The sequence below is a fragment of the Trypanosoma brucei genome (assembly GCF_000002445.2).
Source record: "Trypanosoma brucei brucei TREU927 chromosome 11 chr11_scaffold01 genomic scaffold, whole genome shotgun sequence".
Lineage (NCBI taxonomy): Eukaryota > Euglenozoa > Kinetoplastea > Trypanosomatida > Trypanosomatidae > Trypanosoma > Trypanosoma brucei.
In genome coordinates, this window is record NT_165288.1 from 3,641,035 (window position 1) to 3,665,364 (window position 24,330).

Sequence of the window (24,330 nt, forward strand, 5' to 3'; positions counted from 1 at the left end):
AAGTTCCCCCCTCCCCCCGCAAAAAAAAAAAGGAAAAAGGGAAAAAGAAAAAAAAGAAAAAGGAAAAAAAAAGGAAAAGTTAACAAAATGTTAAAAAAAAAAGTGAAATCGAAATTTGATGTGTTTATCAGTATGCAGAGGGAGGGAAAAAGTGGAGAAACCGAAGGGAAAATAAGGATCCACACACACATATATATATATATAAATATATAAATATATAAATATATAAAAATATATTTGTTTGTTTGTTTGTGTCGGGCATAAGAGAAGGGGACGGAATGGAAAAGAAAGAGGAGTATCGTTTTTTTAAATTTATGATCCCATTGTTTTTTTTTCATATTATTTTCCCTCTTTTCCTCCGTTTCTTCGTTACTTTCCTTTCCACTCCTTCGTGTTAGTGTGGAATATTGTTCAGAACTCCAATGATCCACTTTCTCGTTTTCTTTCGTTCTCCGAGCAAAATTATCCCCCCTCCCCATTTTTTTTTTCACTTCACCACAGATTCCAGTCTAAACTCTTTCACCTGTGGCTGGATGCTTTCCAATTTATACGGTTGTGCTTTGCTTTGCTTTTTTTCTTTATTTGAGTGGCGTCTCGATGCTTATCTTTTTTTTTTATCTGATATGCAACCCATTCTCTTTTTCTATCCTCTCTTTGCGATACCATTCCACTTGACAGAGTACAATACATTTTGTGGCACCAGGGTAATTAAATACCCCAAGGAAAGGAGGAAAAAGAATTAATGCATTGAAAGGACCATTGTGTGCGCTGTGCTCGGTTGCGAGATGAAAGTTTTCTTTTTTTCTTTTTTTTTTAAAAATGCTGCAGCCGCTAGCAACAAGTGATGGGATGCGGGTGACTCCCCGAAAGCATCACATCTCGGTAAAGCAACCACTCCGGAATTATATGGAAAAAAAATATATAAATATATATATGTGTGCGCGCTTGTGTACACGTGCCCTTCGTAGTTAAAAATATATGGACAGCAACTTCATGTGTATGCGTGCCGTGCAGGGGGAAAAAGTCGTACAACGTTCCGGAGTGTTATGTTGTCGTGTTTCAAAATTAATAATTGGCGTGTTGCGATTCGGTAACTTCATTCGGAAATTATGATACCAGGCGTTTTTTTTTCTCTGTTGTGAGGAGAGGTGGTCTTCTCTATTGCTGCTTTCCTGATGGCTCTAGTCGTCTGCATGGTGGGATTTCATTTCTCGTTAAGCGACATTGTTGTGTGATAGTCTCATGCTGCTCTCCACTCTCAGCTGTTATATGGTGTTTTACAGGATTCTCTTCTGTCACATCTCAGGCATCGAATTTTGGGTTAGTTTAATTGTTCTTTTTTGTGATCTCGAGAAGTATCACATTTGAGGGGCGTCCAGTAGGAGGAGGTGTTGCCTGTTGGAGGCGAAAGGTTCTTATTGCAAAATGGAAATTTATTGCAGTTCGTCGGTGGAAATGCGGTGAATCTTGAAGAGGAAAAATTTGTATTGCCCTTTCTTTTTTTCTTTTTTTTTTTGAAAAATGCTCGCGTTTGCGCTGGATGATATGGGCTTCTTGGTTCCTGGTTCTTGGTGCTGTCGATGTTTGTTTTTGTTGTTTAGTTGGGGGTGACTGACCGTTCCGGTATCCGACTTCAATTTACTTCGTTGTGAGCTGCACACTCAGCAACTGTTTTGACTCCTCCCTTCCATTTCAGCATCTGTACACATACAGTTTCCCTCCTCTTTATCTGATTTAAACGGACCGGTGGAAACGCTGAATAACAAAGTGTGGAGAGTAGGCTATTACTTGCGGCCTTAGTTTACCATCGAAACATGCATTCGTCACCAGCGACGAGTCAAGATGGTTTCTTGTTGGACTTTAGTTTGTACCGTGTCGCGAAGTACATTCGTTTATTAGGCTACAACGCGGTGTGCGACAGTCAGCTGTTCCGAAGGGATATGGTGAACAGGGCCGTGAAGGACAACTTAGTGCTAGTTACCTCAAGCTGCGCTTTAATCGAACAGGCTAAGGCTCATAATAGAACTGTGCAGAAGCACCGCAGCGTCATTGGCGGGGGGAAAACTGTTGTGGCATACGACTCGGATGGCGAATCTATTTACTCTGAGGGCGACGACGATATGAGAGAAATTACGTTTTATGAACTCGCGCACCCCACTGCGGACAACTTTTTCACACTGATGGTGGATGCTATTCGGACGCTCGGCCTACTTTATCGCAGGGATCGTATCTTTTCGCGCTGTGTCATGTGTAATGAGGTGCTCGTTGAAGTAGTTAAAGAGGATGTCAAGGAAGACGTCCATCCAAAGGTATACGAAGTCTATGATGCATTCACTCGCTGCCCTGCATGTAGGAAGGTTTTTTGGGGAGTTGACAATGGTAAGGTCATCAATTACACGGCTTTCCGCACTCTAGAGACGCTACAACGCCTCTTTGAAGCCGCAATGGGGCCTGATCTACGACCACCACGCATTTCTCATCTTTGTTATTTTCGTTCTTTCCCCAGGCGGGTGCATTCAACTGTATTTTCTTACCTCTCCGATGCTGACCTGCGGGTTTTGTCAGTTGTAGTACCAAAACTTAAGGATCTATCCGACGCTGTGAAGAAGCGGTCCCAGTCGGTTCGGTGACACGAAGTGAATGACTTCTTCGTCTTTTTGGTCCTTCCCATGTTCTGGGCATTGGGATGTTTTTTTTTTTTTTTGCGGTTTACCTGTATCCAAACACTCATTGTACCGGTCTCTTGCTCCTTACAATGTAATGCCAACTTGTGTGGTCGCCATCTTTTGTTTCATTTGTTTGCTTTTCCCTCTCCTCTCCTTTTCTTTCTGTTTTTTTTTGTTTTTACACCCGTGCGCGCTATTGTATGCCTTCAACATAGATGAGTGTTAGGAAGCCTATAACGCCGTTGGATGTTCTTCGCAACTGTCGCGCCAAAGTAGTTTCTGTTGAGCTGGCGGGCGGTGAAACCATCAATGGCACGGTTGTGCGCGTGGACCGGGCGATGAATATGGTTTTGAAGCAGTGCATTCGGACATCAGCTGATGGTGAAGCGTTTTGGCGCTCACGTGAGTCCCTCATCCGCGGTGCGAGTGTTAGAAACGTTCGTATGGATGAACGGGCTGTGATAATTGCGGATGCTCAGCTTCGTGAGGTCACAAGCAAGAGCAAGAACAAGAACAGGGTCAAGGCTAAGAGCAACGATAAGCAGCAGGGGGAAAGGAAAGCTACGTTGAGCGGTGAAAAGCGTAACCGCGGGAAGTAAAGCATTTTCCCGTCGTGGTACTTACGGGATCGATCCCCAATCAACTTCATTAGCGTCCGCCGTGCCCATGAAAACCCAAGCGGCGTCTCCCCATATCTTCAGCAGTCGCGTATTTTGAATTCTCAGTGCGCTCAGTGTGGTGAGGTATCGGTTGTGGAGAGACAGAAGCCATAGGAACGAGAGGTATGCCTTCGTATTGTATTGTTCTTTTTCCCCCTTGAACATCCAGTGTGTACTATACTGGGTGGTGCAACCTTTTTTTTTTTGTTGTAGGGGGTTTCGTGAATGACATTGTTTACTCTAACTGCTGTCTTTGTGTTTCTCGCCTTTGGTGACTGGATTGCGTGTCGCTTTGACTTTTTTCTTTTTCTTTTTTGAAGCATGAGTGTTACGCTTGTCCATAGTTGTTTAGATAGCTGAAATCGTGATATGGATTCAAAGGGACGCGGTTCCAAGGCCAACGCACTTGGGTGCGCGAACGTTGTGGGCACCGCAGCAAATGCGGTCACCAACAATAACGGCAGTAACAGCAACCAACACCCTTATGCCCGACGTCATGTGAACAACAGCGGGGGTGCCTTTGTGAATGCCTTTCTTGCCTCCCCCACTTCTTTGTATAACACCCCGCAGCCCGTTGATCCCTATCGCCAGGCACTATCTAATCCATTTCCGTCGGCACCTTACACAACTGTGGGGCATTTATTCATGAGTAGTGCCGTCAGGAATGCTCGGCCTAATGTATCCTTTCGGTCACGCTCTCCAGCTCGGAACACCACTGTTGTTACGAGCCCCAAGTTCGCTCACTACACCACCATATACAACATCGAGAACGAGGCGAGCCCCAGCAGCATGAACCCTAAGGTAAGAACGCAGGTTTATCAGACAACAACGAGAATGGCGGGGACTAGCATGGCCCTCAGGCGTCTCGTTAAGATGTCTACCACCGCGGAGGAATGCGCTGCTGTCAGCGAGTTGTTTCGGCAATATCGTCATCCTAATTTAGTTCCTCTGACCAATGTCTTGGTAACAGACGAATTTGTAATGGGAAGTGCCGACGTCATCATGGAGTATAAGTTCATAACAGGTGCGAAAAGTTTGAATGAGGCTTTCATCAACGAGGGGAAGGCAACGGAGGGACTTTTATGGTCCTTTGCTTGTCAGATGGTTAGCCTCATGCGTGCGTTTCACGAGACGTCTACACCACTGCGCGGTCTCCACTGGACAAAGATACTTTTTGTTCCGGTATCTTCCCGATTTTACTTCAGTGGTGTAGGGTTTATGGATGTCATGGAGCCGAAGGGATCTGCGCACCAGTCGGCGGCTTTAATGAAGCATGATATTCAGTCTCTGGGGTTGCTCCTTCTCCAACTTTCTACGGGGAATAGCAACGCCAAACCTGAAGACTTTACCGCTCAACCTGCGAAGGGCTACTCAGGCATCTTTTGGTTGCTCGTAAAGGCATGCATAGACGGCACCGCAGATGTGGTAACTTTGTGCCGTGCTTTGGGGGAACGAATGTCGATGGAGGTTGCACATCAAGAGGGGCATGCAGATCGCTTGATTTCGCAGTGCGGAAAGGAAGCTCACAATGGTCGGATCATGCGGCTGATGATCAAACTCAATTTCGTGCTTGAGTCCCTCCATGACTTTCCCGAACACAGCGCGGAAGCCAACAATCGTTATGCGCTTCGCCTCTTCAGTCAATACGTGTTCAACCAAGTTGACGAGCGACATCGGACGCGTTTGGATTGGGGGCATGTATTTCATTCTTTAAATAAGCTTGACTGTGGATCTGAGGAGTTGGTGCAATTAATTGGAAATGACGAAAGTAACACAATCCTAGTCATTTCGTACCGTGATCTGAGAGACACACTCGAAAGAGCCTTTGAACAACTTCAGCCCCCTCCGAACGAGGGGGACGTGCAACCCTTCACAGTTACGGTGGGAACGACATCGGCAACGTTGTAATCAATGCGTTCATACGTTCGGGTTGTGCGGTGGACCAAAAGGTGCATGCGCGACAACATGAGGTCCAGGTATGAGAAGGGAGTATTTTTGTTCCTTTTCTGCCCCTTCTGCTTTTCCTCCTTCCCCCCTTCCTTTGTTACGTGGGGTTAACATTAACCCATTTTATATGCCGTTGAGTCTGAGGTGTCCGCTGGGCCCGTTCTTCTTTGTGGATTCTGACGATAATTCTTCTTTCTTTTTTCTCCCCTTCACTTTCCTTTTTTTTTCACTTTTTTTAGGTTTGTCGGGTTGATAGCAACTCCAGGAACAAAGGTGGAAGGGGACTTGCTTAGCGTCCTTGTTGCGTCAGACGGGAGGTGTATAGTTTGTCTCGTTCTTCTTTTTGCTTTAGCTCTGAAGGGGAGGTCTTGTCCTAAACAAAATAAAATAAAGGGAGGTCAGTTGTTGCCTGTCAGACACACGGTAACCATTTAGGATCCTCCTCAGTTATTAGGGCCAGGTGTGAGTTGCATAGACGCTCCCAAATACGCATACGCGTTTAAACTTAACACAGCAGAAAGGGAATTAACCATGACGGAAATGACGAAGGATGTTTTGATCGCCGCGTGCAAAAAAAACGGCGGTTACGCGGCTCCTCGTCTAAATGATCAACTTTTCCTTCAATGTCGTGGGTTCCTCCGTATCGAAAATCTTGAGGAATATGTAAATCTAAAGGTTTTGTGGCTGGAGCAGAATGCCATTAGCGATTTTTATGGAATAGAGACACTACAGCAGTTAGTTTCTTTGTTTGTGCAAAACAATACAATTTCATCCCTCGACACACTTCCCCCGTTGAATGGTCTCCGCGTGCTTAATATATCTCACAACTACCTGACTTCCCTTTCGGGTATTGCAGCGGGATGCCCGCAATTAGAAACACTTCAGGCGTCCCATAACCGTATTGGAAGTCTGAAAGAATGCTGCAGCCTTTGGGATCTCAAAGACACCCTGACGAGTGTGGATCTTTCCTTCAACAAAATCGAGATTGGGGAGGGTGATATGGGACCAGTGGAGTTTTTTGGACAGTTGCCGAATGTGAGCGTCATCTATTTTCATGGAAACCCCGGAAGTCATGGCATGAAGGGTTACCGCCGTAGTATGATTCTCCATTTACCACAGCTAAAGTACTTGGATGAGCGACCCGTCTTCACTGAGGAGCGACGTGTTGTGGAGGCGTGGGGTAGTGGAGGGGAGGCTGCGGAGGGACGTGAGCGTGAGGCCATTCGTAAGGAGAAAAAGGACCACTTGCAGAGTTGTGTAAAGGTTTTGTATGACCGTATGGAGGAAAACAGGGAGGTTAGGGACCGATTGACAAAACAGTGGGAGGAGAGGAGAGCAGTGGAAATGGAGTGGTGGAAGGAGGAGCGGCGCAAACAACGTACCCAAGTGAGTGAGCTTGAGGGTTCGGAGGAACTGTCGAGGAACCTCCTCACTGCGGCTGAAGAAGAAGAATATGCAACTATAGTGAAGGACTTCCGTGTGGGAGGGGATGCAATTCGCGCTTCAGAGGTGGAACGCCGCAAAGCTTATGAACAACAACAGGCCGTTGAGGCTGTTCGAGCAGCTGCACTCAGAGAGATTGAGGAGGAGGAGGAGAAGGAAGGAGAGGCCACCGTGGAGGGGTCTGAACGTGCAGTTTTTCTTTCCGACGAGGATATGCTGCAGGAGGTGGAGGAGGAGATATTTAAGGTTCTGGGATCTGTAGAGAAGGATCCGTATGTCGGCCGGACGTCACTTAAGATGGGACGCGCCGTAGGTGCCGCCACGTCGCGGTTATGTGGAGACCAGAGCAAACGCAAGTCACGTAACGGAATTTGGGAGAAGTTTTATTCGTGGGAGAAACGTATAGAGTAAGTACTGACCGGTTGTTCTTTCAGGTCTTAAAGATGTATAACTGATGCATAGACACGGAGCGCGAGCGGGTGCTTGCGTACTTGCTGGCTTGTTTCCTGAAAAAAAAACACATTTTCACCGCTTTAGGGGGGATGTTTCTGGTGTTTGTCCTCTTTTTTTTTTTGTAGAAAAGTCCCTTCCCATATATTTTTAAAAAAACCTACTTGTCACCCAGCGACCTTCTTCCTATTTCAGTGTTTTGTTTACTTCAATTGTTGTTGTAGTTTTACTTTCCCATACTCTGTACAGTTTTCTTTGTTTTGAGCCCCACTCAATTCACTTGTTGCGATGCTGAGCTTTGATTTTTTTTTCTTCTTGCTCCTTCTTTCCTGTTTATATTCTATTCGTGATACGTTACACCGCTTTGTGGAGGGGAGCCCGTGTCGGGTTGTGGGCCAGAAGACGATGTTAGGGTCCCTACCGAGTGTCGTTCTTGTTACCGGTGGAGCAGGCCTTGTTGGACGAGCTGTTGAGGTCGTGACGAAGCGAAACGCGTGCGCAGATGAGCGTTGGGTTTTTCTCTCCCGACATGACGCCGACCTTCGCTCCATGGCGGCCACGAGGTGCGTTTTCGAAAGGCACAAGCCGACGCACGTTCTTCATTTGGCAGCGAGGGTGGGTGGGCTTTTCAAAAATATGGCTGCTCCTGTCGAAATGTGGATTGACAACGTCTCCATAAACAATAACGTGCTGGAGTGCTGTCGCACGTATGGCGTGCGGAAGGCAGTTTCATGTTTGTCCACTTGCATATTCCCTGAAAGAGCAACATATCCAATAGGAGAAGAAACACTCCATGATGGCCCACCGCACTACTCAAATGAGCAGTACGCGTATGCCAAGCGTATGATTGATGTATTGAATCGTGCCTACAACAAAGAGTACGGCTGCCGCTTCACCTCAGTTATACCAACGAATGTTTATGGCCCCCACGACAACTACAATCTGCAGGATTCTCACGTTATCCCTGGGCTCATTCATAAGTTCTATTTGGCGAAACGAGAAAATAAACCTATGGTTATTATGGGTACTGGAAGGCCGCTGCGGCAATTTGTGTATAGCGAAGACTTGGCCGAGCTTATTGTCTGGGTGCTGCGTCACTATGATGAGGTGGAGCCAATTATTCTGTCGGTGGATGAGTGTGATGAGTTATGTATTGCCGACGTTGCGAAACTCATTGCCCAGTCAATAGGGTTTACGGGCAATATCGTCTTTGACCCAAGCAAGGCAGACGGTCAGTATCGCAAGACAGCAGACAATGCTAAGCTACGCCGCTATTTGCCAGATTATAGGTTCACCCCAGTGGCGGAAGGTATCCAACGTTCCGTCGAATGGTTTATCGCTAACTACGATGTCGCACGGAAGTGAAGGCCGGTAGGGAGGACGTTTACAGCGCCTCACGAAACGCTTATATAACATCGTACTTGCACACTTGCTTCAGTGCGTTGGTTGATACACACAAATCATTTATGCTGCCTCCCTTTCCTTATCGTCTTTTGGTGAGAAACAACCTACTTGTGTCTAAACTTTCCACGGTGCCTTTTAGTTCACCTCTGGTTCTTTGCATAATGGCATTATAACGCAGCATCTAACGCTTTGACTGAAAAGTAAGGGTTCCCACCTTTCACCTACCTTTCTGCCCCTCACGCTTTCACATGGGCGCGTACCATATAAAAATGAAGCACTTTTACCTCGGACATCGAGTCATAAAAAATTAAGGAAAAAAGGAATGGCCCCAAAGTCTGCTACAAAGTCTGCTGCCGCTACCAAGGCGTCTGCACCGAAAAATGATCCCAAGAAGAACGCCCCGAAAGCTGCAGCACCCAAACCAGCAGCAACTGCGCCGAAGGCTGCTGCCGCAAAGGAGGCGAAGGCACGCCCCGCTGCCGGCACCCACAACGGTGTGTATGTGAAGAACTGGGGTCAGGGTTCCGTTACTGACGCCACAAGGATCTTCAGTGCTGCTGGCAAGGTTGTCAGTGCTCAGATCCGTCGGCGCCGCTACGCCATTATCTTCTTCGAGAACGCCGCAGCCGTGAGGAAGGCGATTGATCTATTCAATGAAAAGGAGGTACTTGGCGCTAAAGTGACCGTAAGCCCTGCCAAAACCAGCCCGAAGCCTGACCCGCATGAGGGCTCTTCCGTTGTGTTCCTGTCGCCCATCTTCCGTACGTCGACAACGAATGGGCAAATTCGTGAACTCTTCACCGGTATGAGAGTTTTGCGCATTCGGACGTACCATCAGAACTATGCTTACGTGTACCTTGACTCGGCTGCTGCAGCGCAGAAGTTTGTGAAGGAGAAGAACGGCACCGAGTTCCGCGGCAAGAAGCTACGTGTGGCTCTTTCAACTCGCTCGCTTCAGAAGGAAAAGGACCGTGCGGAGCGCGCGAACCTCCTCTCGGATGCCCACAACTTCAAGAAGGATGCCAAGAAGGACATCAAGAGGGATGATAAGAAGGATCCAAAGAAGGATTCAAGGAGGAATGAAAAGAAGGATGCCAAGAGGAAGCAGTGAGTTCGTCTTCATTTTTTATCGAATGCTCAGGGTAAAACGTTAATATTTGTTTTATTTATTTATTTTCCGTCGTAGCGTTTATCTGGTTTGTAGTACCTTCGTGACTATTATTCCCGTTTCTGAAGCAACGCAGTTTTGTAATGGGAGTTTCGATGAGCTAGCTGTTTGCGGTACACACTACACTTTTTTTCGTTTGCCTCAGTCTTGCGGCCAGAGTGCTGAACCGAGAAAGCTCAAGGAAGTTATTCTCGGTCGTGTGAATGTCACTTCCCTTGTCTTTAGGTTAGTTATTTTTACCCCTTTCCTCATCAAAAAGCCATATGCTGCTGAAAAAGTTGCCGGTTTTTGTCGGTACGGAGTTTTTGACCGACGCGCATCTGGCCATAATGACTTCAGGAGGTGTTTCTATACCGCTAGAAATGGAAAGCAGGTGCAAAGAACTTCATCCTAACCATCGGGTACCGTACGTTCTTTCACGTCTGGCGGCTTCTTCTGCCCTATCGACTGTTCTGGGAAAACCTATTACCTTTTCCGGTAGTCGTCACGATGCAGAACAGTACGATGCAAATCTCTCCCTTTCTCACGAAGACTTTGTTGGGGCTGCAGTGGCTTGGCGGAAGGGAACGTCAAATGCCATTGGTATTGACGTGGTTGATGTGCAGCAGCTTGAACGCGTTGTAAAGCGCTTCCCGCAGTTTGCTGCGCGTTTCATGCCTCGCTGCGATCTCAGCGCTCTGAGTTCCGTTGATGCGTGTAATATTGAGCGAACTTTCCGTGGTCACGCCGACCAGGTTACTGTTACGTTGTCTCAGCACTGGGGTTTGCGTGAATGTTGTGTCAAACTTGTTGGCGTTGAGGGCCGCACGTTTCCTTTTGAGTGTTTCCGTGGTCCTCGTGCTTATTTTCCCGACCGTTTCAAGGCACAAGTGGTGGAGGAAGGCTCTGATGCTTTGCGGGCTGCAGGCTTGAATTCCAGTCTATTTGTCTCAACTTGGCCCGAGCTTTTGAAACTACCCTCCGGGGATGTTAAACCATATATCGTAGTCGTGGCTGCGTGCCCCCGTAAGAGTGCCGTTTAACAGGGAGTTGTTCCGCTTATATTTGCTTTGTGTTGCGACACCGAAGTGGTGATGTGGCCTGTAAATGGTACAAACATCAGTTTCATAACATTGTCTTTGAGGCGGTACGACTTTTTAATTTTCGCCTTATTGTTGTTTCTTGATGCCCTTTAGCAAGTAAGCAAAACACTTTCACCTCGGACATCGAGTAATAAAAAGCAAAGGAAAGAATGGCCCCAAAGTCTGCTGCAAAGCCTGCGGCTTCCGGTAAAAACGCACCCGCTCCAAAATCAGCACCTGCTGCAAAGTCTGCTCCCCCCGCCAAGGCGTCTGCACCGAAAAATGATCCCAAGAAGAACGCCCCGAAAGCTGCAGCACCCAAACCAGCAGCAACTGCGCCGAAGGCTGCTGCCGCAAAGGAGGCGAAGGCACGCCCCGCTGCCGGCACCCACAACGGTGTGTATGTGAAGAACTGGGGTCAGGGTTCCGTTACTGACGCCACAAGGATCTTCAGTGCTGCTGGCAAGGTTGTCAGTGCTCAGATCCGTCGGCGCCGCTACGCCATTATCTTCTTCGAGAACGCCGCAGCCGTGAGGAAGGCGATTGATCTATTCAATGAAAAGGAGGTACTTGGCGCTAAAGTGACCGTAAGCCCTGCCAAAACCAGCCCGAAGCCTGACCCGCATGAGGGCTCTTCCGTTGTGTTCCTGTCGCCCATCTTCCGTACGTCGACAACGAATGGGCAAATTCGTGAACTCTTCACCGGTATGAGAGTTTTGCGCATTCGGACGTACCGTCAGAACTATGCTTACGTGTACCTTGACTCGGCTGCTGCAGCGCAGAAGTTTGTGAAGGAGAAGAACGGCACCGAGTTCCGCGGCAAGAAGCTACGTGTGGCTCTTTCAACTCGCTCGCTTCAGAAGGAAAAGGACCGTGCGGAGCGCGCGAACCTCCTCTCGGATGCCCACAACTTCAAGAAGGATGCCAAGAAGGACATCAAGAGGGATGATAAGAAGGATCCAAAGAAGGATTCAAGGAGGAATGAAAAGAAGGATGCCAAGAGGAAGTAAAAAAGATATGCTTGCTTTTTCCTTTTTTCTTTTCTGTTCTTAAATATAAAAAAATATTTGTTAAGTTAATACTTTTTTACGTATTGAAAGCAGCGATGTTTTGTGTTCCCCGTTCATATAGGCTCCTGTGGATGCTGGTTATTTCGGGTTCCGGGACTTGTACTTCTGTTTTCTTTTTTGTCCTGTTTTCCTTTCTTCCTGCAATGACGCAAACAGCAAAGACAAGTGGTCTTCATCGAAGGTAACGAGTTGTGTCCGATTGTGGCGTTATGGCAGGTTTCACCGAGACACCCAGTTGGCCTTCGCTGTCGTGTGAGCAATCCAGCGCGGCCGCTGTGTCGGTCTCGTACTCACCTTTTGTAGTAGAAATGTCGTACTATACCATTGCTATCCAGGCGTATAGCATGACAAGGTATGTTGTTGAGAATTTGAGGCTGGACTCGGCGGTGGTTGGAACTGCAATGACGTACTGGCACATATTTGTGTCTGTGCATGGTTTGAAGAAGGTTGATGAGATTGTTCTTAGTGCTGCGTGTACTTTTTTGGCGAGCAAGGTAGAGCACCACAAGGTGCGGCTGAGCGATATCGTTGCCCTTGTTTTCGAGGTAGACCCTGTCGGAGGTGTGATGGAGTCTTGGCGTGATGTGGTTGGTCAAGCAGAGTTGCTCCTGTGCTACACGCTGAAGTTTAATTTTCAGGTCATACATCCTGTCAATCGTATTAACGAGTTAGTTTTTGATGGTAACAAAGCTGTTTTGGAGTGTGCACAACGCCTTTTTCTTCTGTCGTTTGTAACCCCTTTGTGCACGAGAGCTTCGGCCGAGGAAATTGTAGAGGCCCTCGTGTATTTGGCGGCAGATGGGGCAGAACGCCTGGAGGTTTATGCGAATGGCTTTAACATCACTTCGTCTGAGCGGCGTGATGGCATTATCAGTGTTATGCTTGACGCCCTTGTTGCCATGCGTAAGACCACCAAGTTACCCAAAATAGATAATGTGATCTCTGCGCGACGTAAAAGACTTCGTGAACAGGAGTCCACTAGGCCGTCGGTTGCCTGCTCTAGTGTTGGAACGGCAAGTACGGATAATACACCTTGTGCACCATCGGTGGAGTGATGTCTCGTCGACTGATTTGTTTTATGTGTAGATCTTTTAGTCACTTTACGGTCGCTTTTCTACTTGTTTCTTATTGAGTTTCACGTGTTTCACGTTGTTCGGAGCTATTCAGTTAGGCAGTGACGCTCTCTGTGTTCTTTTCGTATCCGACACTGCAGAGTGACCACGTGCCCGCAATCCACGTATGTTCTCCAAGTGCTTTCGCCTACGAGTGGTCATGAAGCAAGAAGAAAAGTAGGGTTAGGGGAGAAGAGTAGGGGATTTTTTTTAAAAATGTTTCTACCGAGCGTTGTTTTTCCCTCCCGTATCTCCTCCCGCTGGTAATGCTCTGAAGTTCCAACGTGCACATGCACATGTTGACTTCCTCGTCACTTTGTTTGTCCTTTACTTCCTTTCCGCATTATTGCCTCCCTTTGCTTTACTTTGCTTCGGTTGTGAGCATTCAATTTGCTAGGGTGCTATGCGTTTTCCTAGCGGCTCCTTAGCTGCATACCCATTGGAGACATACATGGTTGTACCCGGTGAGAGGGCGTTAGAAGTATCAGTCTGTCCCACTGGAAGTTATGCTGCTTTACTGTCTGGAGGGCATCTACATTTTTTAACGTGCAACACCGATGTCGTAGTTATCGGCTCCGTGTCGATTTGTAATGCGATGGGCGATAAGGACTATGCAACTCACTTCTTATGGCACCCTTTGGGTGAGCAGCTAGTTGTTTCAACTTACCATGGTCGGCTGCTTTATTTTAACGTGGCTATTGATGTTCACCGTGAGAGGTGCCTGACTCAGGTGTATCGTGTCAACTCTCTTCCCATTGGATGCGCGGCGTCGTGTGTGCCCCTTACAAATGAAGTGCATTTGGAGGGTGACGCTGTGGTTTCTTTAGTTTCTGCTGGACATCACTGCTTCTTCGCGTGTACCGCAACTGGCCTTGTTCGCGTGCTCGGGTGGTTCAAGAAGAACTTACTACATACCTATGATGCTAACTTTCTTAGCGGTGGGTTACATACATTTTCCGGCTTGGATGCTGCCTGTAGAGAACATACGAGCAAGGACTTGTGTGCTGGCGGCACGCCAATCACATCTATCGCCATACTTGATATTTGTTATTCCTGCCAACTAGAGTTGACGGGGTTGTTGTTGTCTAGTGGACAATTTCTGCTTGCGAATTCTTCTGCGGGTGATGACTTTTCGTGCGACAACGTGGTTTTCAATGGCGTGTGTGTTGCGTCAGCGGGCACTAGCCGCGTGTGCATAAACCCGAGGCATCCGTTGGCAGTACTGGCTACGCCCACGGGTGAGCTCGAATGCAAACGAATAAGTGACGATCTTTCATTGACGGTGTTTTGGATTGATGTGAAGTGTGTTACAAGCGATGAATACCGAGGTTCCATTCGTTGTATGGTGTGGACAGACGATGGTGAAATGCTGTGCGTTGGCTACAACCAGTCTGGCATTATGGTTCTACACTATAGTGGCATCTGTGTTTACTCTTCTCATGTTGCTGAGTACCCGCGACAGCACGGTTTGCGTCCTGCGATTGGTATAGAGGGTTGCGCTTCCCTCTCATGGTGTGGAAACCAGCTGCTTATAGTGGATCCACGTGGATTGGCCTTGACGGTACTTGGTTTCAGCAAGGTTGTTTCATCTCCCTGTGCTGAAGCGACGGCCATGTTCACTCCCGCCTGCACCCTTGACGGCTCTAAATTGCGCTTTATAGAACAACAACATACGGATGGATCGTTGGCTTTTAGTGACACGGTACTTTTGAATCCGCGGTATGCGGTGGAGAATAACCCCATAACATACGGTGCCATAAGCAGCGACGGCAGCGTTGTAGCCTTGGCGGGAAGGAATGGTTTTCTACTATTTGACCGGTTAGCGCGGCGGTGGCGAACTATGCGCGATAGAAAAGAAGAACGTGAGTTTACTTGCGTGGCTCAACCCGTATGGGTGAAGGATCTGATGGTGGTTTTTCCCGTCCGATTGGAAAGAACGCACGAGTATGAACTGCGCGTATACAACAGGGTTTTATCCAAGGGTGCTATGCTGGTGCGTATGCCTCTTCAGAATAAACCGTTGCGTCTCAGCGAGTGCCACGATGAGGACGGTGATGTTTTCGTGCATTTATTTGACGACTCAGGCACTCTCCTCGTGTGGAGGTGCGTATTGTCATCCACGTATCCACATGCAAAGCACAACCTTGAGGTTTCGCTCAAGTTGGTAAAGCGTGTACCGTTGCCCCGAATGTTTCGTAACCCAGTTAACATGATGGCGATTCATCCAGCGAGGTTAAGCGCGTACAGGACGACATCTTCCCCATGTAAATTTCGGGGTAATCGTGACGAGGCGCTTCTGCCCTATGTATTGTTTGTTGTGAGTGGCTCGAATGCCTTGATCGCTCTCGACCTCAACGCGGTAATGAACAGGGTGAGTGTGCGAGTGGCATCCGAGCCACTGGTCCCACTCACAACAATTTTTCCATCTGGGCTGTTTCACTTATGGGTCGACTACACGGCGCCTTTGGATGGCGCTGTTCTTCTTGCAGTGAGTGATCGGGGTGTGAGTATCTTGCACCTGTCGTTAGACACCAGTGGTGGTGTTACCTCTTCGCTGTGTGTAAACGAGTACCGTGTGGGCGATAGCACCGATCCAATTTTAGCTCCTGTAGGGCTCTCAGCGTACGATGGGTGTCTTCTCACTGCGTTTGCAGATGTGGATGCTTCCCAGCAAACTCTTAGCTCTGTGTCTCATTTTTCGGTGCGAACAGTTGTTGTGCCCTCTATGTACAACTACCGTGTCCTGGGGGAAGTGATTGCTCTTCGGTCAAAGATATCAAGTTCCATTACGAAGGGACCAATCGGAGGGGCATCTGTTCAATCCGTTTCTTTCCCATGGGATGAGCGGGTGTTGTGTTGGATAGAAGGAATGCGGCGCAACTCCACACTTGTCTGCAACGCAGACTATTTGTTATGCACTTTGATTGACAGGGAGACATCAAGTTTAAGTGATTCCGAGGACCCGTGCTCTATGCTGCGGCTCACCCTATCACTCTTACAGCGCTACCCGGAATACCATCGGATTGTTGTCAACTGTTTGCGCAAACTAGAGCTTCCTTGTTGTCCCGTTGTCGTGGACAATATCGGCTCTACCAAGAAGTTGTTCGTGAGCTGTCTTGAGGAGAGTCGACTTGAGGAAGCTGCGCATCTGTTGCACCTTATTATGGTTGATGATGGAGAGGGTGGTAAGAACGGCTCGTTAGACACCCTACGGCAAACTTTGGTTTGCGCGACGCGCATCTTAATGCTTGCTGTGTCCTGCAAGAAGGTTCAGTTAATTTATACCTTGTTGCCGTTCATGGCTTTGATTTTCAAAGAGTTACTAGTGTCGGACGATGAAGAGCGTCTGCGCGCGTTGTTTTCTGATGCGAAGGGTCAATGCGCTCTCGCCGGTTTGAGAAGGAGCACAGCGAATTTATCGCTGCTTCTCGATACGGAGCAGGATTTCACTACCCTTTCGAGCCCATGGAGTTTTTCATATGACACTTCTGAGGTTGGAATGAAAGAAATTCGATCTCTTACCACTTTCCTTGTGTCCGGAGACTCCGGCTTAAGTGAAGCACTCGAGTATGTAACAACTGACTGCTTACGCTCGGGGCGCTTACTGACGCTTTACGAGATAGTGCGCGGATTTTCTCTTTCACCCTACGGGATGATGGAACTCAAGTTAGATGAAGTGAGAGATCCACATTGTGGCGTTTCTTCGCATGGAGAAGGGAGTAGTGTGAGGGGTCACTTCCCACACCTGCCTACCCATGGTGAGTTGTTCCTCAATCTTTTCACGGGCATCCACGAGGAGTTCAGTTTAACACGTAGCCCACGTTGTGTGGGGAATGAGCTACGGCGCCATAGGTCCTCAGTTGTTGGTGCGGAGGTAGCGACCACTGATTTTACGCTGTGGACCCTAGCTCAGAGCATTTTATATTCCACCCCAGGTCTGCCAGAAACGTTGCGGCACCTCCGTGACCACTTCGCGATGTGGGATGAGTGTGTCTTAGCGATAAACATTATTCTTATGTGTTTTACTGATGTCGTTCATCAGCTGCGGCGACACTCAGAGCTAGTCCAAGCACTTCAGCATTTGCTGGTTGATGAGAGAAACTGCGGGTATAAGTCCTTTATACGGTATTGCCTTGAAAATGTAAGTTAGGGGAGCTTTTTTTTGTTTTTTGTTTTGACTTATGAGGCCGAATCTCACAGTTTGGATTCAGAGCCTTGCCGCATCGTTACCCGTTTCATCTGCTCGTTCGTCTCACGTTTTTATTATAGCTTTGTTCATGTGGTGGCTGCTAGGTGGGCATATATACTTGTTTTTTCCCCAATATGTGCGCTTTCCCTTTTGGTTGTACGAATATGCGCGTGTATATAAACATACTTACCACTTTGGTTGGTTGTGAAGGCCGCAAGGAGCGGTTCTTGGTTCATGATTTGACTTATTATTATCATTATTATTACCACTACTTTCTGAACCGTGTGCCAGATGTAGCTCTAGATGGGTTTAGAAATATTTGAGATTGACACCTCCACACCTCACACAGGGGTTGTAATCGATGGGACAACGGCATGCAGGGAAGCAAATAGCGGGTGGGTAACTCTTCGTGCTAAAACGCCACTTAGCGCGGGCCAGTGCCAGTGGGCAATGAAGGTCATTGACCAGGGTGAGGGTAATGATGGGTCGGGTCTCATGATGGGGTTGCTTCCACGCCTAAATTCACAGCAAGAGGTGGCTATGGGGAGTAAATACATATCTGAGCTTGGTGGCTGGTGTTTGTCCCGTGCTGGAGACTCTTACGGTTGCTGGAAGTGTGACAAGATGCCCTTTTCAACCGGCTGCGTCGTGGAGTTCGATTGGGATGCTGCAAGCCGTACTCTGTACATTGTAAGTGGAAAGAGAAAGGCGAGTGGACATATCCCAAATGTGTCCGAAGCAGACGTTGTATACCCGGCCTTTTCCATGTTCTACCTGAATCAGAAGTTGGCATTTGTCTGATACCTAAGATACCGCCTCGTATTGGGTGGGGAAATTCTCTTCAGCCGACGGAAACGATTCAGTGGGGTCGGAGTCCTGTCGACTTCCACGATGTGTGTGTGGTTCGAGTGTTGTTTGTGCTGCGTGCCGTCGATATATCAGAGAAGAGGGAATAATGACATGTTCGTGGTTGCATGAGGTATGGTGCCTGAACGTGTTATTGGATTCCTTGTATCATTCAACATAATGGTTTAGTTTAATTTCCCGCTGCAGCTGATTCTTCTGGACATTTAGTTCGCCCCTCCTTCTCCTTATTACATTTCACAAGCACTTTACACCGAGGCACCTGCTGCGTAGGTGATGCCATGGAACTTGATGAAGAGACGAATGCTCTCATGAGGGCTATCAAAGTAGGTGGGGCGCTTTTGATTGAGGGTCACAGTGGTAATCGGCTGCGGTATTATTATGATTCATTCCACGACTTGGCTGCGCAAGCCGGTGTACCGCGTGCGCATGCTCCTGAACCGCTGCTAGTTACCTCTATCGAAAGCCTACTGCGTAAGTTGCGAGGAGTGACCTTCTGCCACCATGTATTCTTTATCAACACGGACCTGTGTTGCAGCCAACTTGTAGGGAGTGTGTTGCTGCGTCGCGGAATGTCCAAAAATTTGCATGTGCTTACGCTTCACGCGCTGCACCACCCTGACCCCAGTACGCTGCATCTCTTGAAAGCTATGGAGCGTCGGGACGCGGCAGCTATGGCAGAACTTTCGTCTTTTACGGTTGCTACAGGTGACGCGTCGGCGGCGCCACTTATAATCCCGCGGCGTTCCCACGATTGCGAGCGCGCCTTACGTGCACTAAATTTTTCACACGCCGCTCTGGCCGCTCGGACGACTGACGTGCACTGTTTCTGTCCTCAGTGGGTACCGATGCGGCATAGGCGAAAATGGACGGACATGTTTGTGCTTGAGTGTATATTCCCTAGTGATGATATTGCCGACAATATGCTCTCGCTTCGTAAGGCCTTAGAGGGGGCTGTTGGAAGGGAGGTGGTACTTCTCAGCGCCAGTGAGATCCGCGAAAAGTTGGAGCGAGCGGCCTTTTGCTTTACCTTTTCTGCATCGGAACGGAGCGTAGTGAATCACCTCATAGCGTCAGCGATCGACGCAGCGAGGAGAAACGGATGGATATTGATAGTGCAGACGGCACTTCCAGAGTCGTGGGATTTACGTGAGCGCGTGGTTCATCTTTGGCGTGGTGCCCGCGTCATTTCTGCGAATGGACGTATGGGAACGGTGCAGGCGTTTGATGTTGCGCAGCCGTTGTCACAGCGGTTGCCCTCTTTCTTCAAGCAGACAATGTGGCCTGTTGTCTGCCTTGACGGTGAAGCCTGTGGATCGGTTCTTTTGCCAATTGCTTCCCCTTTTTGTACTTCGCAAGTTTCACATGTATTCGATCTGCCGTTGCGTTACGGCGCTTTTGTGACAGTGGAGGAGTTATACGTCACGACCACGCCGGAAAAAAGGGACTTCCGCCGTTGGATTGTACGTCCCAGTCTTTTTATCGGGCAGTTCCCTCTCCTCCGCTGCGTGATTGCGTCGGTTTCTTCACTGAGTCAAGTTGTGCTAACCCGTCCATTCTCGTGGGAACTTCTTTTGCGGTAGCCAATGTTCTGTTTACTACCCCTTCCTTATGTCTCATCATCGTTATTGTTATTTGTTATCATCTCTCAGGTTGCTTATGTGTTTTCAAACTTCTAATTGTTATTTATTTATTTCTGTGCGTATGATTGACATATATGCTTCTCGTAAAATAGTGGAGGTTATTATCTGGGTCTAGTTGCCAAACTATTGGGGGACCTCTGCGCTCTGTGGTGTTTCTCTGTTTATTTTTTTTTTTGACATGATCGTTGTTGTTACATGCTTTTTTAAATCTCGACGTGCGCTTTGCTCGCGGTGCTTTTTCGTGATTTCGAAGCATTTGGGCGCTGACACTTTCTCTCTTGTGGAGCTTTGATGCTCTGCACTAATATTTTCCCCCTTGGATTCTCCATTTCTTTTTTTTTTACTTCGCTAACTTAACATCAATATTGCTCTCAAAAAAAAAAAATAAAAATAAAATTGAAGTATCACTACCAAACAAGGAGTAGCAGGGTGTATGAAAGATTATGACGAAAGAGGATCACGGTGAGGAAATGGTAACCCACACCCCTCAAGTGCTGAATGTACGGACTACCGGTGAATCGGTTTCAGCAAACCCATTGAGGGGCGTTGGGTTGAAGGATTGTGGCGTTTTCTCGCCAACTTCCTCTACATTTTGTGATACAAGCCGTTTGATGGGAAATACCGGACGTAGCGTAGAAAACAGCACTGTCACATTTGTCACAGGGGCACCGGGGAAAGAGGAGGCGGACAGGCGGCATTGTCGTGTCGGCACAATTGCTGCGGTAGCACTTCTCATGCTAACTGGGGTATTTACACTTAGTTTTACGAGTTTGCTGTCAGCCCACTATATTGGGTCTAGTGTCGTTATTGGTACTACAGGGCTTATCGAGAAGGAAGCTGTTAGGAGTGTTGTTAAAATTATGCGGTCCACTGTTCTTCAGCTCCCGGACTTTGCGCATATCGTGAATGCGAAGTATATTCGAAATCAAACTTCTTTATATACTGTGAACAGGTTTCCCAGGGACCCTCGAGCACTGTTGTATTCACTTATGAGCCTGCTGTCGACGTTTAAAGACACCATCGCATATTTTAAGTTTGTTCACGAGGGTGGTTCGTATGCGTTTGCTGTTAATTATGATGTAGGGGACGGTGGAAATAATTCTGTGGTGTTAGGTGCGTACAACAATGACTCGTCTCGTGCGAGTTTTGTCGTGTACGATGCGATACGGTTGAAACGTTTGCATGAAGATTCCAATCGGAATTGGGATATTTCTCATGATTTGAGCAGGACGCTCAGTCCTTTTGGAGCAGTTGCGCGTCAATGGCATGAAAGTGGAAGCAATAAGCGGTGGATTCCAAGTGAGATTGAGCACACCGGTGAGTACTTTAATTATGTGATTCCTTTTCATGTTGGTGGCGCCCTTGGTGCATGCATTGTTGGTCTGTCAACTGATCGCTTGCTTCTTGAGTCGCGACCCCTTGTGGAAGCCTTGCGTTCCCACGGACGTGCAATGTTGTTTGATGATTCGAGGGATATTGTTATTTTGAACAGTTGGGGGCAGCCGCAGTCATGGGATGAAAACCCCTCTGACGGGGAGCTAGTATTCAAGCACTTGACGTTGGAGGGGATAAATGACAGCATTGTGGTTGATTTAGTCCGGGAGATGGAAAAGCATCGTGATCCTACTACTGACCGCCTAAGCGATTCGGTTGAGTTAACGTTTCCTAATAGCGGGAGTCATGTGGATGGCCGACTGGGCCGAATTACCGACGAAAGCGGTCTGGACGTCACGTTGGCTGTGGTGACTATGCGTTCAGATTTTCTTGAAGGAGTCGTACGCACGCGGAACGTGACTATTGTTTCCATCTCGGTGATAATATTGTTGTCCGCCGTTTTTTCCCTCGTAAGCACTTATTACTTGGTGAAGCCTCTGATGCTCCTTGTATCGGCTTTAAAAAGTGCTTCCAATTTAGAAATCCCCGATAATGCTGACATATTCTTGGGCAGATCCCGGATTGTGGAGGTGAGAAAAATACAGGGGCACTATGCGAAGCTTCGACGCCAGTTGGCGGTTTTACTAAAGTTCATCCCGGAGGCTATCTTAGCCCGCGTTGAATCTAAGAGTGAAGCTGGAGGGCATATTCGTGCAAATGGATCAGCAACTGAGACCCCTGGCGAGTCGTCCACGGCATTCGTGAGGATTATGGGGGCAAGCATCAGCGTCACTTGGAATGCTGGTGATCAGCAGCGCGACGTGGCGCTCAACTGCGGAATCTTCAAGGAAAAGCCAAATGTATTCAACCGCAGGCATTGTACCGTTATAGCTATTCAAGTGTACCACCCAGATGTTTGGAAAAGTTCTACAAAATACCATGCCGCTTTGATCGAAGTGGCTACCGAGCACTCTGGTTGTGTTGAGGCTCTTGATCCTGATAGAGCCCTCATTAGTTTCGGTGCACATGCAGCGCTTCCGATGCACTGCAGGAGATGCTGCCAGTTTGCCTTTGATTTATTCGCCAAACTTCCTTTAGATCACCGAGACTCCGTTACCATGTTGGTGGATACCAATGAGTTTCTAGTTGGAACTTGTGGCGCGTTCTCGCGAAATGCACGAGTCCTCTTCGGCGCAGATCATCTGTTTCAACTCTCGCACGCAGTTAGGGATGGTCCCTGCCGTATTGCAGCCACATCTGGTGGAGCCTCACATATGCAAGGTTTTTTAGCTTTCCCCGTGGATTGTGTGCTCCTTCCCTGCTCCACGCTCCCCATTGTATTGTTTGAGTTGAGACCAGGAGAGAGCTCGAGTGAAGTTTCGCTTAGTATTTCCAAGCAGTTTCGCCTGGGTTTTGCGGCAATGCGCCAGGGGAGGTATGGAGAGGCGATGGCACATTACCTTCCCATGGTGAAGATGGATATGCAGGCGAAGCGCTTGATGAGGTTATGCCGTCAGCGCTGTCGGCGTAACGACACGGTCCCATATGTGCGGGTGTTGGACAACCATTACTGTGTTAATTCTAGTGATTGTAAACCTGAGGAACAGGATGAAAGCGATATCAAAGATAGGGTACCCGAGACAATTGACTCTCCACGACGTCCGGATGGGGAGGGTTCTGAAAGTGATTCATCAGACCAAGGCAGTGAATCGCTGTTCAAAATGTATGCTCCATCTTCCTCATCCTCGTTGGACGGTTCAGGCTGTGCTGAGGGTGCAAATGCTGCAGACGTCGTACCCCTTTTTCTAACCGATTCCAATCGGAATGTTTGGACACGTTCACTGAAGAAAATTAGTGAAGGAGCTTTCAGCACAATTTTCCTTGGTGTGGCTGAGGATGGGGCTCAGGTCGCCATCAAGTGCATTCCGCGGTTGCGACGTGATGTTGTGGCTGAATCTTTGGAGAAGGAGATGGAGGTGGCGTCGAAGCTCCATCATCCTAATATTGTCCGGTATGTGTCGTGTAGCATTACACCATCGCACCTCTCGATAATTATGGAATACGTGCCTGGTGGCTCTTTGCATTCTGTTATAAAAAATTTTGGGTGCGTCAGCCCTTATGTTGCGCGGCGCTTCACCGTCGACATTCTACAGGGACTCAATTATCTCCATAACCTTGGTATTGTTCACTGCGATGTGAAACCGCACAACGTCCTACTGGGTACTGACGGTGTTTGCAAGTTGTCAGACTTCGGTTCAACAATATCTGAAGCGTCAGTTATGGCCAGAACCTTAGCTGATGGTGTGATGCTTCGCGGTACAGCACTATATATGGCTCCGGAAGTGGCAGCTGGTGGGCGTTGCACGCCCCAATCCGATATATTTTCCTTCGGTATTTCGTTGTTGGAGATGTTACTTGGGCGCCCACCATGGCAGTGGAGCAGCACGGCTCCAGCAGGAAGTGATGCGACTCGCCTCCGCAGCCTCTTTAACCGGGATTTGCTTTTTGTTCAGAGTCTTGCGCTCGGTCATTTAGAGCCTGTCATACCGGCTTCTGTGGATCATGAAGCGGCTGCTTTCGTCCGCGCCTGTTGCCATATGAATCCAAGCATGAGGCCTTCCGCATCCAGTTTACTTTCATATGCATTTTTGTTGTGATGGTCAACATTAATAGGAGCTTGCAACATTATTCCCATGTGTAGAACCACTATTTTTTTCCTTTTTTTTTTTGGACGTTACCTTTTCACTTTAGAGAGTTGTTTTTCCCCTTTTTGGGAAACCGTACTGTTATTTATAATGACGTGTTCGGATATTTCATTAGGATGTTACGATGTTATTGTGTGTTGGTTTTTCACGTAGTAATTATGATAATCGGTGGTCTGCTGTTCGTCGGCGGCGTTTGTGAAGGTGACTTTCTTATCCTTATTCCTCTCTTTTTTTTCTTTTTTTAAAAAACCTTTTTTTACATTCCGACGTTCGTTCGTTTGCTTGGTTGAGTTTTTTTTTTTAAATTGTTATTCCCCTCCCCTCCTCTCCACACTTGTTGTTGTTGTTGTTGTTGTTCTTTTAGCGTCAGTGGTGCTTTGGTCCTTTACTTTATGTGAAGACGTTTTCTTTTCTTTTTTTTTTTTCGTGCTCATATAAATAAACAAATATTTGCTCTGTTTTACGTATTTCATTCCGTAATTGACTGCAACGATTTTTTCTTTTTTTTTTCTTTTTTACCCTCTCTCCCTCCTTTTACTTCTAAAGTTCAAATGTAGAGATGGAATGTATGCCGC

At 47.8% G+C, this 24,330-nt stretch overlaps 13 protein-coding genes across 13 annotated transcripts, besides 7 other annotated features; all 13 read left to right on the forward strand.

Moving 5' to 3' along the window:
• Positions 1–20: 20 nt before the first annotated feature.
• Positions 21–78: a sequence feature (A-rich).
• Positions 79–189: 111 nt separating this feature from the next.
• Positions 190–237: a microsatellite.
• A 673-nt stretch (positions 238–910) lies between these two features.
• Positions 911–935: a sequence feature (AT_rich).
• Positions 936–1,814: 879 nt separating this feature from the next.
• Tb11.01.5530 (hypothetical protein, conserved) lies at positions 1,815–2,630 on the forward strand (the record flags this gene model as incomplete). The annotated part of the gene is made up of 1 exon (XM_824358.1): positions 1,815–2,630. The coding sequence occupies one exon, from the start codon at positions 1,815–1,817 to the stop codon at positions 2,628–2,630; it is 816 nt and encodes a 271-aa protein (XP_829451.1).
• A 152-nt stretch (positions 2,631–2,782) lies between these two features.
• Positions 2,783–2,846: a sequence feature (T-rich).
• A 35-nt stretch (positions 2,847–2,881) lies between these two features.
• On the forward strand, positions 2,882–3,265 carry Tb11.01.5535 (U6 snRNA-associated Sm-like protein LSm4p; the record flags this gene model as incomplete). The annotated part of the gene is made up of 1 exon (XM_824359.1): positions 2,882–3,265. One exon carries the CDS (start codon positions 2,882–2,884, stop codon positions 3,263–3,265), a length of 384 nt encoding a protein of 127 aa, XP_829452.1.
• Positions 3,266–3,694: 429 nt separating this feature from the next.
• On the forward strand, positions 3,695–5,233 carry Tb11.01.5540 (Pab1p-dependent poly(A) ribonuclease subunit, putative; the record flags this gene model as incomplete). The annotated part of the gene is made up of 1 exon (XM_824360.1): positions 3,695–5,233. One exon carries the CDS (start codon positions 3,695–3,697, stop codon positions 5,231–5,233), a length of 1,539 nt encoding a protein of 512 aa, XP_829453.1.
• Positions 5,234–5,458: 225 nt separating this feature from the next.
• Positions 5,459–5,509: a sequence feature (T-rich).
• A 294-nt stretch (positions 5,510–5,803) lies between these two features.
• Tb11.01.5550 (hypothetical protein, conserved) lies at positions 5,804–7,126 on the forward strand (the record flags this gene model as incomplete). Its single annotated transcript, XM_824361.1, has 1 exon — positions 5,804–7,126. The coding sequence occupies one exon, from the start codon at positions 5,804–5,806 to the stop codon at positions 7,124–7,126; it is 1,323 nt and encodes a 440-aa protein (XP_829454.1).
• A 327-nt stretch (positions 7,127–7,453) lies between these two features.
• On the forward strand, positions 7,454–8,530 carry Tb11.01.5560 (GDP-L-fucose synthetase, putative; the record flags this gene model as incomplete). Its single annotated transcript, XM_824362.1, has 1 exon — positions 7,454–8,530. The coding sequence occupies one exon, from the start codon at positions 7,454–7,456 to the stop codon at positions 8,528–8,530; it is 1,077 nt and encodes a 358-aa protein (XP_829455.1).
• A 361-nt stretch (positions 8,531–8,891) lies between these two features.
• Positions 8,892–9,680, forward strand: Tb11.01.5570 (uncharacterized protein; the record flags this gene model as incomplete). The annotated part of the gene is made up of 1 exon (XM_824363.1): positions 8,892–9,680. The coding sequence occupies one exon, from the start codon at positions 8,892–8,894 to the stop codon at positions 9,678–9,680; it is 789 nt and encodes a 262-aa protein (XP_829456.1).
• A 320-nt stretch (positions 9,681–10,000) lies between these two features.
• Tb11.01.5580 (hypothetical protein, conserved) lies at positions 10,001–10,759 on the forward strand (the record flags this gene model as incomplete). The annotated part of the gene is made up of 1 exon (XM_824364.1): positions 10,001–10,759. One exon carries the CDS (start codon positions 10,001–10,003, stop codon positions 10,757–10,759), a length of 759 nt encoding a protein of 252 aa, XP_829457.1.
• Positions 10,760–10,968: 209 nt separating this feature from the next.
• Positions 10,969–11,808, forward strand: Tb11.01.5590 (uncharacterized protein; the record flags this gene model as incomplete). Its single annotated transcript, XM_824365.1, has 1 exon — positions 10,969–11,808. One exon carries the CDS (start codon positions 10,969–10,971, stop codon positions 11,806–11,808), a length of 840 nt encoding a protein of 279 aa, XP_829458.1.
• A 269-nt stretch (positions 11,809–12,077) lies between these two features.
• On the forward strand, positions 12,078–12,923 carry Tb11.01.5600 (cyclin 9; the record flags this gene model as incomplete). Its single annotated transcript, XM_824366.1, has 1 exon — positions 12,078–12,923. One exon carries the CDS (start codon positions 12,078–12,080, stop codon positions 12,921–12,923), a length of 846 nt encoding a protein of 281 aa, XP_829459.1.
• A 460-nt stretch (positions 12,924–13,383) lies between these two features.
• On the forward strand, positions 13,384–17,130 carry Tb11.01.5610 (hypothetical protein, conserved; the record flags this gene model as incomplete). Its single annotated transcript, XM_824367.1, has 1 exon — positions 13,384–17,130. The coding sequence occupies one exon, from the start codon at positions 13,384–13,386 to the stop codon at positions 17,128–17,130; it is 3,747 nt and encodes a 1,248-aa protein (XP_829460.1).
• A 342-nt stretch (positions 17,131–17,472) lies between these two features.
• Positions 17,473–17,970, forward strand: Tb11.01.5630 (hypothetical protein, conserved; the record flags this gene model as incomplete). Its single annotated transcript, XM_824368.1, has 1 exon — positions 17,473–17,970. One exon carries the CDS (start codon positions 17,473–17,475, stop codon positions 17,968–17,970), a length of 498 nt encoding a protein of 165 aa, XP_829461.1.
• Positions 17,971–18,314: 344 nt separating this feature from the next.
• Tb11.01.5640 (hypothetical protein, conserved) lies at positions 18,315–19,616 on the forward strand (the record flags this gene model as incomplete). The annotated part of the gene is made up of 1 exon (XM_824369.1): positions 18,315–19,616. The coding sequence occupies one exon, from the start codon at positions 18,315–18,317 to the stop codon at positions 19,614–19,616; it is 1,302 nt and encodes a 433-aa protein (XP_829462.1).
• Positions 19,617–20,049: 433 nt separating this feature from the next.
• Positions 20,050–20,074: a sequence feature (AT_rich).
• A 45-nt stretch (positions 20,075–20,119) lies between these two features.
• Positions 20,120–23,707, forward strand: Tb11.01.5650 (protein kinase, putative; the record flags this gene model as incomplete). Its single annotated transcript, XM_824370.1, has 1 exon — positions 20,120–23,707. One exon carries the CDS (start codon positions 20,120–20,122, stop codon positions 23,705–23,707), a length of 3,588 nt encoding a protein of 1,195 aa, XP_829463.1.
• A 382-nt stretch (positions 23,708–24,089) lies between these two features.
• Positions 24,090–24,112: a microsatellite.
• The last annotated feature ends 218 nt before the right edge of the window (positions 24,113–24,330 follow it).